This window comes from Alligator sinensis, unplaced genomic scaffold (assembly GCF_000455745.1).
Source record: "Alligator sinensis unplaced genomic scaffold, ASM45574v1 scaffold1283_1, whole genome shotgun sequence".
NCBI classification, from domain to species: domain Eukaryota; kingdom Metazoa; phylum Chordata; order Crocodylia; family Alligatoridae; genus Alligator; species Alligator sinensis.
In genome coordinates, this window is record NW_005842091.1 from 2,117,694 (window position 1) to 2,129,857 (window position 12,164).

The 12,164-nt window shown below is 57.4% G+C and overlaps 1 protein-coding gene across 1 annotated transcript; it reads right to left on the reverse strand.

The window, feature by feature from the left end:
- Positions 1-344: 344 nt before the first annotated feature.
- LOC102370390 (melanin-concentrating hormone receptor 1-like) lies at positions 345-6,135 on the reverse strand. Its single transcript, XM_025204670.1, has 4 exons — positions 6,071-6,135; positions 5,791-5,946; positions 848-1,548; positions 345-801 (listed from the first exon to the last, which is right to left on the reverse strand). The coding sequence occupies exons 3-4, from the start codon at positions 1,535-1,537 to the stop codon at positions 469-471; spliced, it is 1,023 nt and encodes a 340-aa protein (XP_025060455.1). The 5' UTR covers positions 1,538-1,548; positions 5,791-5,946; positions 6,071-6,135; the 3' UTR covers positions 345-468.
- Positions 6,136-12,164: the final 6,029 nt, after the last annotated feature.

Genomic DNA, 12,164 nt, shown 5'->3' on the forward strand with positions numbered 1-12,164 from the left:
CGTGACATTTATAACACGTATGTCATCACCAACAAAGGGAGCAGCATCAGAAGAACACATTCTCCTTAAACTGAATGATTCGGCTTCCGTTCACAAAAAAATACCACCAAGATGATGGAAATCAGAGGCAAATAAGGGCCGTGTCGTCATTTAGATGTTCTCTTCCCAGGCAGCAGCCTTCCCGGCAATGAACCCATGCATGCTCAGTCAAATCAAGTGCAAGAAGTTCAGGCGATGGATGGGGCTTCCACCGCATTCCTTATTAAAATCTCCCACCATCTCGAAGCTCCTCGCTGGTAGGAACTCTTCAGCCTAAGTAGTCTCGTTCTTAAATTCACCCTCGTACCCCTAGTTGTGTCCCGCGTGAGCCAGTCACCACCATACTTCTCCCCCACAAAAAGGCCTACAATCTTGCAGTGTGCTCTCTGCAGCTTGATCGCGGTTCTGCTGAGTTTAAGCCCGGCCGCTTTAAGGAACCGAGACCGTGAGATAGTTGTCAGTATTGTGAGAGTACATCAAGCTCAGCGAGGTCTCCTGATGTGGCCCCGAATTTAGTTTCACGGAGGGACTGACTTTCCCGGCGGAGCGTCTCTTGCCTCTCCTGACCGGGCGCCCGGGGCAAATGGCCTTGACCAGGTTTCTTTGGAAAGTGTCACTCAGCACGATGTAGATGAATGGGTTGATGCAGCTGCTTGCATAACCGAGGCTGATGGCGACGTTGTAGGCGTAGAGAAAGGCAGTGGTGGGCTGGGGGACTCTGAGATGCACCAGCTGCAGTATATAATAGGGTGCCCAGCATGACTTTGAGATGAACCAGCTGCAGTATATAATAGGGTGCCCAGCACACAAAAAATGCGGAGCAGATGGTCACCGCGATCCGCGTGATTTTCTTAGTCCTGGCCCTGAAGTCCCTCTGGGGCAGTGGTAACACCACGCATGAAATGTGCTTCTGTATCTTCAGGTACACGATACAGATGACCAAGAGAGGAATGATGAACGCCAGGAAGAACTGATACAGCGTGTACCAGTAGATATCCACCGAGAGGTTGGGCAAGATGATGCCGCACCCCGCTTTGCTGCCTGGCAGGGCAATGGGCTGGCTGTACATGAACACCGGCACGCTGGTTAGCAGAGACAGGAGATAGAGCAGCAAGATCACCACCGCAGCCATGCAGGGGGTACGCACGTAGGCAGAGCGGATGGGGTGCACCGTGGCCAGGTAGCGGTCGATGGACATGGCCGTGAGGATGTAAGTACTAGCAAACTGGCTGTTGGCATCTAAGGCTGTGATGATGGTGCACATGGTAGCCCCGAAAAGCCAGACGCCGTTCCCAAGGAGCTGGTGGATGAGGAAGGGCATTCCCAGCAGGAAGAGGAGATCGGTGATGGAGAGGCTCACGATGAAGACATCTGCCGTGTTGCGGTTCCTCTTGGGCTTTCTGGTGATGGTGTAGATCACGATGCAGTTCCCTACGGTGCCCACGAGGCAAATGATGCCAAAAATGACGGGGAGGACGACGCTGCTGTGCTCTTCCATCTCGCCGGTGCCTGCAGAAGCAAAGAACGACATGATGGTAAGTATAGTCACTTGGACACGAGCCTCTTGAGGCAGGGAAGGAAGGAGCTTGAGCCGTTCCTCTGCGGCACTGCTTCTCGCCCATCCTTAATTAATCAAGAACAAAGCTCAACTTCCACTTGAGAAATCAAACCCAGAGTGATGCTGGAAAACCTTTAATTAACCCGCTACTCATTTTTGTAGCGCTCTCTCCAATCCCCGGCCCGGAAGCAGATGCACGAGGTATTCTTCACCTCTGTTATTTTCTACCCTACGTTTGAGACTTGCAAGAGCAATCAGGCAGCGCTCTCGGTTGCTCCTACACGGAATAAGGGAAGAAGTCGTGATGATCCTCTGACTATTGCTGTGATATGAACAGGGACAGCTGCTTGGCCGGCAAAACCATGTTTGCACACAGGCAATGACACCCTAATGTTGCCTAGGAAAATTTCTCAGAGGCTGAGGATAGCTACTCTCCCAAGGGTGTCATTAGCAGAGGAGAATAGCGAAGGCCATCCCCGCACAGAGCCAACCTTCAATCTTTCTTCTTGGCTGGTAGTCGGCAGCCTCGGCCATTGGATTTCCACCCGTTCCCCCCCCAGCGTATGAGCTGGGGCTGAGCTGATGCACAGCCAGCCTCCTGCACGCTTTGTAAGACCCTGAGTAAGGGGCTAATTGGACGCTCCAGTGGAAAGTCAGCCTTGAAAGGTGAACTGCTGCGGAAAGCCAAAAGTTCAGGTTAATCAAAATAAAACAGGCTTGTTCTGGCGGACGCTGCTTGTATCTGCAGCCTGTCACGCCTTGTACAAACAGCGCTTCCTGCTCATCCGCCGGCGGCAGGAGGACCATTTGCACTACTTCTGGCACGTGTTCCCACGGGTGTGCAAAGGGCTGCTCTGGCTGCTACCAGAAAGAGCAACCCTGACTTTGATGGGAGGAGGGCTAGGCTCTGTTAGCTCTCTCCGATAATCATCTACAGTAAACAGCGCGATGATCCATCGAATACATTTTACAGCGTTCACATTTAAGCAGCCAGCTATGATGCACCATTGCCTTCAAACGGATTCAAGACCAGCACAAAAGAAACGTATCTGTTTCTCCTTTTCAGGAGCAGGAGACGATTGTCAAATATTCCTTTTAAAAAAAAAAACACGGAAGAAAAAGGAAATGATGGTTTCTTTAAGTAAAACAATCTTCCTTTCATGTGACCTCCTGAATTGGGCAGATGAGTGCCATGCAATGCATGAGAAAGGGAAGCCAAGCAAAAGAAATGAAGAAACTCAGAGTTGCTGCCAAACTATGGGAGAGGGGGTTTTAAGAAGCAGGAAAGCCTGAGCTAACGAGTTAGTGCTTTTCTGGCTGCTAATTTATGCAGCGTGCTCGAAATGAGTGTTCAGAGGGACACGAATCAAGGTGTTGGCGCTGAGCTGACCCTCGCGGCCACGGCTTGACTCATGTGCGACGGGCCGCGGGCACGTTACGTCCTTTTGTGCTGGCGGAGGGTTGTTCCCGTGACGTGGCACCAGCGATGCACGTAAGACTCTCTCCCCGCATTCAGGTGACGGAGAGGCCCACCATGCCGTGTGAGTCACCGCATAAAAAGACCGGGTCTAAACCCATCGAAGTTCGCGCGGATGCAGCAGTGGTTTGGGCTCCACGGGACAACCCGACGCTGCGAGCCTCGCAGAAAGCCGGGCAGGTGGGAGGCCAGCTCTTGTGTCCTGCAACTCAGGGGTTTTTCCCAGCGGGTTTCAATGCCCGCCAGAGCTTTCCAAAGCAAGCCCTGACCCCTGCTTCCCAACACTGTCTGCCGTCATCCTGAAGCATGCCATTAACTCAGTGCTTCTGCCTGAGCTGAAACAACGACTGAGCCTGGAACGATGACTGGAAATCAATTGGCAGATCATTAGCAGCAGCACTTGTGCTTTCGAGCTGCGTTTTGACCATTAGCTCCCTGGCAGACGGAGGGGAAAACAACGCATGTGTCCATACCTTTTTATTAAAGTGCAGTTTAAAGACAGGGAACATTAACCCTTTATGTGAGGCGCGCTAGAGACAGCACGGAGAACACCTGCTCCGCGGTTGGCACGTGGGTAACCTCGCGGCCCGCCCTTCTCAGCCCCCACGCGGGGAAAGTGAGGCCCCGGGGAATGAAGGGACATGTTTGTTCAAATGCGGCTCTTAAAATCAAGCGCTAGACACTGACACTGAGCACCCAAAAACTGAAGGACCCCAAATTTTGAACGTTTGGACCTGAATGACTTGCCTAAGCTCACCCTGCAAGTAGGAGGCACAAAGGAGCTTGCGCATCCTGCTTTCCCATCCAGACAGAGAGAGGAGGACAGTCCTGGCCTCGTGTGCCAAACCCGAATGCGGGGGCCGTTTCACGACCTGCCCTCAGCACTTCAAACTCAAGGATCCCTTTGCTAGGCAGTGGGAACGGCACTTCAATTTTAAAGACTAGCTGCATTGCCTTTACATCGTGTAGCCACGGCGCTCTGTGCCCCCGTTGGCCCTGGAGAGCCCTCTCGCAGGGGAGGAAGAGCCTTAATTTGCTGCAGCGGTCGACGCAAGGCTGCGGCACACAGCTCACCGTCTCCCTCATGGACCCATTGTTGGTTCGTCACTCCCAGACAGGGTTGGGAGAGCAGAGCCGGCGGTCTCTTTAACTCCCTCTGGCCTGCATTTGTTGGTAGATCCGGCTGCCCCCGACTGCTGATTTGCATCATTCATCCCCAGTTTAGGGAGGGGAGCAGCATGGCTCACCAGGCACGTGCAGCCCCGTTTTAAGAGAGCTGTGAACCCAGTGGTATTCTCCATCTGTACACCTGGCCCCAAGCCAGCGTGTGGGCAGCATCCCCCGTGTCTCTGGGTCGGGGGCTCTGCAGGGACTCACCCCTGGCTGTGGCAATCGCAAGGGACTGTGAATGCAGGCAGGGACTCCTCCAAGATGAAATCAAATCCCATCGACTGTCTCGGCCCCTCCCCGCCCTACCTTGGGGGAGCTCGGGCCTGGCGGCATCGCTGCAGGACACATGCATGCACGGAGCCTATGCAACGGGTGTTTTCATCGTCGGCCCGCTCAGCAAAGCCAGGGCGGCAAACCTCACGCTCCGCACCCGTGGCAGGGCGTGCTCGGGGTGGCCGCCCGCTGCTTGCGGTACAGTTTTTTGCCCTGCTAATGTAATCGCGTCGCTGTTGCAGAGCAGAATAATTTCAGGGCCCGGTTACGTACGAGCCCCAATTGTGTCACCAGGAAAGCAGCGTGAAGTGGGACGCCCTGCGCGCCGCGTCAGAGGAACAATCCCCAAACACACTCGGTCTTGCCCTGGCAGCATTGCACTTGCACGTACCACCCGCCTTCAAATCGCCGATCCCTCGGGCACTGCTTAATGACTCACGGGGGCCGGGATGAGCCCTGGGTGGACTGTTCCCCACCAGAGCCCCTTCCCCTCCTAGCCTAACCTCAATGCTGTTGTGAGACCTCAGCGGTCCATGCAGGACTGATGTCAGCCAGGAGCAGGCTGAGATTTCACCTCTTCAGCTACATGAGTCCAAAGCCCCCTGAAGTCATTAGCAAATCTCCTGACGACTTTAATGAGCCCTGGCTCAGGCCAGGGAGGGAAAAGCTGCACTTATTGGGCTACACAGACTCAGTGACCAGTACTTCAGAGCATCCTATGGGCAGCTCTACAGGTGGCTCTAAAACAAGCTCAGGGTGGGAGTAACAAGGCTGAGGGGCTTTGCAGTGGAGAAGCAGGTGATATCCCTTACCCCAGACACACGACACCCGGAAAAGCCACCTGGGCTGCAGCTGCTCGAGCTTCCCAGCACTCGAAGGGCCAAGAGCTCAATGCACCAGGGAGCACGGGCACCGCGGTGCTCTCTGCCAGCCCCTCTTGCCCTCCCCAAGACAGCTTCAAAGGAGCAACCTCAGAGACCCGGTCCAGCCCGGCTGCAGCAGCGCAGCCCTCCGCGCAAGCCATAAAACCTTCCTGCAACACAGGGCAAGTGCTTGGGCAGTTACCCCAAGCCAAACCCTGCGCTCTCGGGGCTCGAGCCAGCTTTAAGATGCCTACTCCACTTCGTAGGCAAACATCTGCAGTGCAGACATGCCTAGCAGTGGGTGCTGGCGAGCCCCTTGCAGCCAGAAACTCTCCCCCCGGAGGCAGACCCTTATGTTATCCCTCCCTCTCCAGGCCTGGCCAGAGACCCCCACACCTTTCCTCACCCACCTGGGATGTGAGAGACCCAGGATCACGGCTTCTGTCTGCGTGAGAGACTTGTCCCCCAGCTCCTAGGCCCTCCGTCTTTGGGGCTGGGTGGTCTCAGTCTGTCGTGCGGCAGCTGCTGCACTTGGTGGGAAGCAACGAACTCGTCCTTGGGCCCCGCTGTAACAGAAGTAAAGTGAAAGAGCAGCACGCTAGCCCGGAGCCTGCCCCGGCACACCACACCGGCGTCTGGAGATGGGACCGGGAAGAGAAAGAAGCAGAGAGCGGAAGGGAGACACGTTACCTGCTGCAAGCACCACTGTCACGGGGAGATCATTCAGGCCCTCCCCCAGCTTGCTGAGACACGGCTCTGGGGCACGGTCATCTCCATGGGACACGCAGCAGCTGCCGCGGCTGTTACCGGAGCATCCAGCGTAGGAAAAACAACTTTCTAAAAACCCAGCGGAGCGAACAGGAGCTCCATGCACTGCTGCAACCGGGTGCTCGGCCTTTCTTCTGCAGCTCAGCGAGCTGCTTTGAGCCCACCGATGACCCTAAACATCTTTCCAGTGATTATAACTCGCTATTCTGCAGCATAGCACAGATAGTCATGCACGGCAGAGCTCACAAAATGCTCACAGAGGGAGAAGGAGAGGAACAACGACTGACGGGGAAACCAAAAGCCACAACAAACTCATTGCACCGCAGTCTCTCGCATGCAGGTCTCTCCGCACAAAGCGATGCTTTCATTTAAAAAAATAGGAATAACCAAAACGGCTTGACATGCAATGGTCAGGAAGTATTTGGTACGGAGCAGGCTGCGGGGTGGGGAGCAGCATCGGTGTGTGCATGGGGCGTAGGTCATCGTCGCCTAACCAGACCACACATCATTGCACGGGCCATGTCATGCTGAACTGTGATCGCAGGTTGTGGTGCAGCGAGTGGCATGCATGTCCTGGTTCCCATGGGTGATGACACAGGATGCATGTCAGTTTGCATGGATGATGACATGGGATGCATGTCCTGGTTCTCACGGGTAATGAGTGACAGGATGCATGTCACAGGTCTCATGAGTGATGACACGGGATGCATGTCGCAGGTCTCATGGATGATGACATGGGATGCATGTCACGGTTCTTCCGAGTGGTGACACGGGATGTATGTCACCGTTCTCACAGGTGGTGAAATGGGATGCATGTTACGGTTCGCATGGGTGATGACACGGGAATGCATGTCGCATGGGATGCCATGTCACAGTTGTCAGAGGCGATGACACAGGATGCATGCTGCCGTTCTCATGGGTAGTGGCATGGGATGCATGTTGCAGCTCTCCAGGGTACTGACATAGGGTGCGTGTCGCAGGTCTCACGGGTGACGGCACAGGATGCATGCTGCCGTTCTCATGGGTGACGATGACATCATGGTTCACAGGGGTGACGTGGGATGCATGTCATGCTCAACAACAGGCACAAGACACACCGAGACAGGGTCAAGCAGCTCCCAGGCCCGGCGCCACGCGGGAGAAGCCCTCGCGAACAGTGGAGAGAAAGTCCTCACCTGCTAAGAAAAGAAAGAAAGGAGCAGTACCTGCAAAGCCGGCCTCAGCAGCCCCCAGTGCCGCTCCCCTCCTGCCCGGTGCCTGGCGCGTCTGGCTGCTGAACGGAGCCGCTTGCAGAGCTCGACCGCGCTGCGTGGAGCACGGGCAGCCAGTAACGAGCAAGATCAGCTTGAGCGATGCGAGCTCCGAACAAGAGACTTCCCCTGCTAGGCTGGCGGCTCGCTCGGCTCAGGTAACGCGCTTCACCTCGAAGCACAAGTCGCTCCTCAGAGAGCAGCGAAGGACTGACACGCTCTGCACAGTCGTCACTGCTCTCGCCTGCCGCAGCCGTGCATCAAGCTACAGGTGGGAGCTGCACCCGGCTCCCAAAGACAGGGAGTTGGTGCAGCTGGAGCGGGGGACACCGCCTTCCCCCGGGTGGGTCCCACAGCACCCATGCCCCCATGCCGGGCACTTCACGGTGGCGGGATGATGGATAGGCAGCCCCCGCCAGGGAGGGGCCAACATGAATGAGGACAGCACGAATGTAGACCACTCGGGGGGGGGGGGGCACCCCAAGTGCCATGAATTAGCCCTGCACTTTCTGAGTCCTGCCACGATCCCTTCCCTGGGCTCTGCTTTCTGCTCCCTGCCCTGTGCCATGCACAGGGGCTGCCTCTGCCCCTTGCCGCAGGTCGGGCACCCCTGCCGCAGCACGCGGTCAGACGGCTCGGACACCGCACTGCAGGAGAGACCCCTGCAACGCACCCCCGGGCTCCGGCCCTGCGGATCATTTCTGAATCTACTTGGCTGGGCCCAGAGGCTGCGCTGCAAGGGCCGCGGACACAGCGGGATGCAGGCATCACTGTACCCGCGTGCCCTGACTGGGGTTCACCGGCATCAGAGTAAAAGAGGGATGCAACGTACCCCTGGGAGGGAGGGAAGGAGCCCTCTGAGCAGCTGCTTCCCAAACCCCGAGGCCGTAGGGCTCCCCAAGCAGAGCTGTGCCAAGCTCACCGGGCAAGGCTGTTTGCTGGACGCTAGCACGTGAGAACGGAGACGTGGGCTCCAGCCCCTGCTCTGAAGCCAGAGGGTCTAAAGAAGACTCTCCCTCTGCCTCAAGAAGGGGGTTTGCACCCAAAAGCTTGCAAAGAACAATTTTTCCAACTATTTAATTGGTCTAATAAAAGACATCACATTTGCCCCATGCAAGGGTGCGAACAGCTGGATTCTTGGGCTGGGCTATGCACAGCATGTTGGGGGGCAGGGGCCCGGCTGTTTGGGGTGCCCCGAGCACTGCGTGACCCTCCGGCCCTTCTCTAGGGAGCCGTAAGTTTAAACTTTCCAGCTTCCCACTCAGCCACCAGCCTGCATGGCTGCCACTGAGCCGGACGCCACGTGCCAGGGGAACAGCGCCTGGCCCAGGCCATTAGCGTGGCTGGGAGCCTCCTCAGGGCACCGCTGGAGCCTCGAGGGCCAGGCTGGCATCGTCCGAGCCAGGCGCTGCGCCCAGCTCTCCGTTGCAAGGTCAAGGCCCGAGGACGCATCTCACCTGCAGGTGCCACAGCACAGGGACGCGGCAGCCCCTTCTGAAAGCAGCTCGCAAAGCGGCCCAGCTGTGGCAGGGCAGGGTTCACGAGAGCGAACGCCCATGTGCTCGCTTGGCGTCTGGGGCTTTGCTGAGCCCCTGCCACGTGCCAGCTCGCTCAGAGCCACGCCACGCGGCAGCAAGGGCCCCAGATCCATCTTTGCCCCCGCACCCTGCAGCCTGGATGCCAGGAGCCCAGAGCACCCCCAACGAGAGGCTGTTCACGGGGGCACAGAGCCATGCAGCTTGGCCCAAGGCACAAGGTGTGGGTGCAGGTTTTAGGGGGTCATTTCAGGGCTGACTTTAGCCAGCGTTCCCAGTGAGGCCCTGGTGGGTTTGTCCCTGCCCCAGGGCAGGTGAAAACCAGCAAAGCCATCAGGGTTTGACCTCCCTCATCCCCTTCATCCCCAAACGAGCCCCAGGAGAAGTGCAGCAGGACTCCAGGTGTCTGAAGCACTTGGGAGAGCCTCCGGAAATGGGGAGTGCGGATCAAAGGGAACACGAACATGAGACGGGCGCCTTGCCCTTCGCTCCTGCAAGCCCCCCGTGCGATGCGTCCGTGATGGGACACACGTACATGACGTGCGATGCATCCGTGATGGGACACGCATCAACGACATGCAATGTGTCCGTGATGGGATACATGTCCGTGACGTGCGATGCATCCATGATGGGACACGCGATGTGTCCGTGATGGGATACATGTCCATGACGTGTGATGCGCCCATGATGGGACATGCAATGTGTCCATGATGGGCCACGTGTCCATGACGTGCAATGCCTCCATGATGAAACAAACCCAAAGCCAGGCCACGAGCCAAACATGGGGCATTCCCCTGCATGGGGGGGGAAATGCAGCTTGGGATGGCAGGGGAGCCACATCAATAGAAACCAGGCAGGTGCTCCAGCCACAGTAGTAGTTAGCACATGCTAGCACCATGTGGCCACAAAGGAGACAGGAGCACGGGCGTGCAAGGCGTGCACACATCTATAGTGAGATCACCCTAATCCAAACTCTGACAGGCTAAGCAAAGGGTCAGCGCAGGGAAGGCCCAGCAAGAAGTGACTTGCCCAAGGTCCTACAGCAGGTCAGTGGCAGAGCCCAGGGACAGTCACCGATGCACATCTGGCACGTAGAGAGCCCAGGACGCCTCCAGCACCAGAGACCCAAGCCTGCCTGCACTCAGCGTCCTTCTATTGAAGGCCTTTCTTTCATGATGGGGTCTGCAGGACCAAAGGATTTCATCCCCCACCCCCGGCCCTCCCTCCACCTGGCCGGGCGGATGCCAGACGCCAGCAGTCTGTGCACGAGCTATGCAGCGGCTGCCCCCTGCGCTGCAGCCCCAGGCACCATGTGCACGCCAGCACTGTCGCATGCACGCCCTGGAGACCCATCGCCACACCAGCGCCTCTGCTATTGCCATGACTACTGAGCCCCGGAGGCACAGAGGTAATAAAGCTGGGCGCAGGTAGACACTCGGAGCACGTGGAGACCAGCGCCGGAGCTGGCAGACAGCCCAGCAACGCGCGGCCGCCGCGGCACTGAGAGCACAGCGCGCCGGGCCCAGCCGACGAATAAGTGACGGAGCATCTTATCAGCACGATTAGAGCGGAGCCGGGGACGCGGGCCAGACCCACCGGGCTGGATGGCTGCAGGCGGCTCAGGAGGGAGACCCCCCTCAGCCAAGTCAGCTGCAGGCCAGAGCCGCTGGAGCAGAGCGTCCCCACACGGGCAGCGCGGAGCCTAGGACACTGCTGAGCTATATGCCGAAAAACCCACCGCTATATGGGCCCATTGCAGGGTGACCCCATCCCATCCCTGCTCCCTTGGGCCAGCCAGCGTGCCCCAGTGCCCCCTCTCCCCGTCCCCGCCATGTGCTCTGCAACGGCTTCCCGCTGAAATGGCTCTTCATCCCATTAAAGGCTGCTCATCCCTAGCAACCCCGTTGCCATGGCAAAGAGGATACGGAGGGGGCTGCGTGCTGCTCTCCATGCAGCCGGCGCCGGGGGCTGCCGCGGCGATAAGCAGGCATGGGAGGAGACGGGGATTGGGGCCGTGCCCCCAGTCCACCCCCATGCTGGAGGAGCTGGGGGGCAACTGGCAGAGTCCTGGGCTGCAAGGGGAGCGCGGTGCCACGCGGCAGGTGTGCCCGGTGCTGGGCTGGTGGTGATGTGCACGGCTCCTTGCTTTTCCCTGCACCCTGCCTCTCTCCGGTCACCCTCCCAGGCCTTCTCCCACGATCAAACCCCCCAGCCCTCCTTTGATGGGCTGATATATCTTAAAAGCAACAACCCCAGAGAAAATCAGCCGGGCTTCCGGGGCACCCAGCACTTTGCAAGCCTCCAGAGGATGTCGCCGGCACCCCAGATCTTCTCCACGCGTCTTGCTAATGCTCATCTTTCATGACTCGAACACAGCTGAGAAACGACGTGAGCCTTTCGGCTCGGACGTCTCCAAAGGGCAAGCAAGGGAGTGCCCGAGATGTCTCCCCTCCTTCGTGAGCCCACGGTCACTACGGCTTGTGCGATCGTTGGATCCACCTTGGGTCATCGTCAACCGACCGGCCTGGAGGTTTAGCACTGCGATGCTCTCGTGGGCCAAGTCCAGACGCTAGGGGGAGGCAGCTGCCTCCAGAAAATAAACCAGGACCCCTTGCACGGCAAGAGGCTGCAGGGCCTTTAGCATTCAGAGCCGAGTCGACATACGAACTGACCAAAATGAATAAGCTTGAGCTGGGTCTGCTTCTTTCCCAGCCCCGAGGAAGGCAGCTGTGCCCCAAAGCTGATCTTACACCTATACCGTTGCTCCCATAAAAACACATCACCACCAAAAACCCTTAACTGACACCAGAACCGGCTGTTTATCACCAAAAAAGGGGTTTGCTTTGCAAACGCGCCAAGGGACAGTGATTGCCTTCAAAGTCAACGGGAGCTGAAAGCAAAGCGACTTGCTTTGCCGCCTGTTTAGAGAGATCTTTCGAAGCGCCAGCGAGATGGACCTCGGGAGAGCCAGCGCCCTGTCCTGCCACGTGACAGGTGTCCAGGGGGTAGCCGTAGTGGTCTAGAGGCAAAAGGAATCAGACCTGGTGGTAGAAGCAAAAATTTTTATTAGATCACCTGGATTTTTGCAAAAAATAATTATTTTTTGCAAAAATCCAGTTGGTCTAATAAAAGATACCACCTCTACCACGAGCCCCGATTCCCGTTCTGCCGTTGCTTTCCTGCCCGAGCCTCCCCAGGACAGGGTCTGAAAAGAAATTGAGGTGTCGTGGG

What these genes read in the sequence shown, in the direction of transcription:
- LOC102370390 (XM_025204670.1), bottom strand. Translation starts at nt 1,537, where the DNA reads ATGGAAGAGCACAGCAGCGTCGTCCTCCCCGTCATTTTTGGCATCATT. An exon ending in CCATCTGCTCCGCATTTTTT is followed by an intron (nt 802 to 847) that starts GTGTGCTGGGCA and finishes TTCATCTCAAAG; the next exon opens with TCATGCTGGGCACCCTATTA.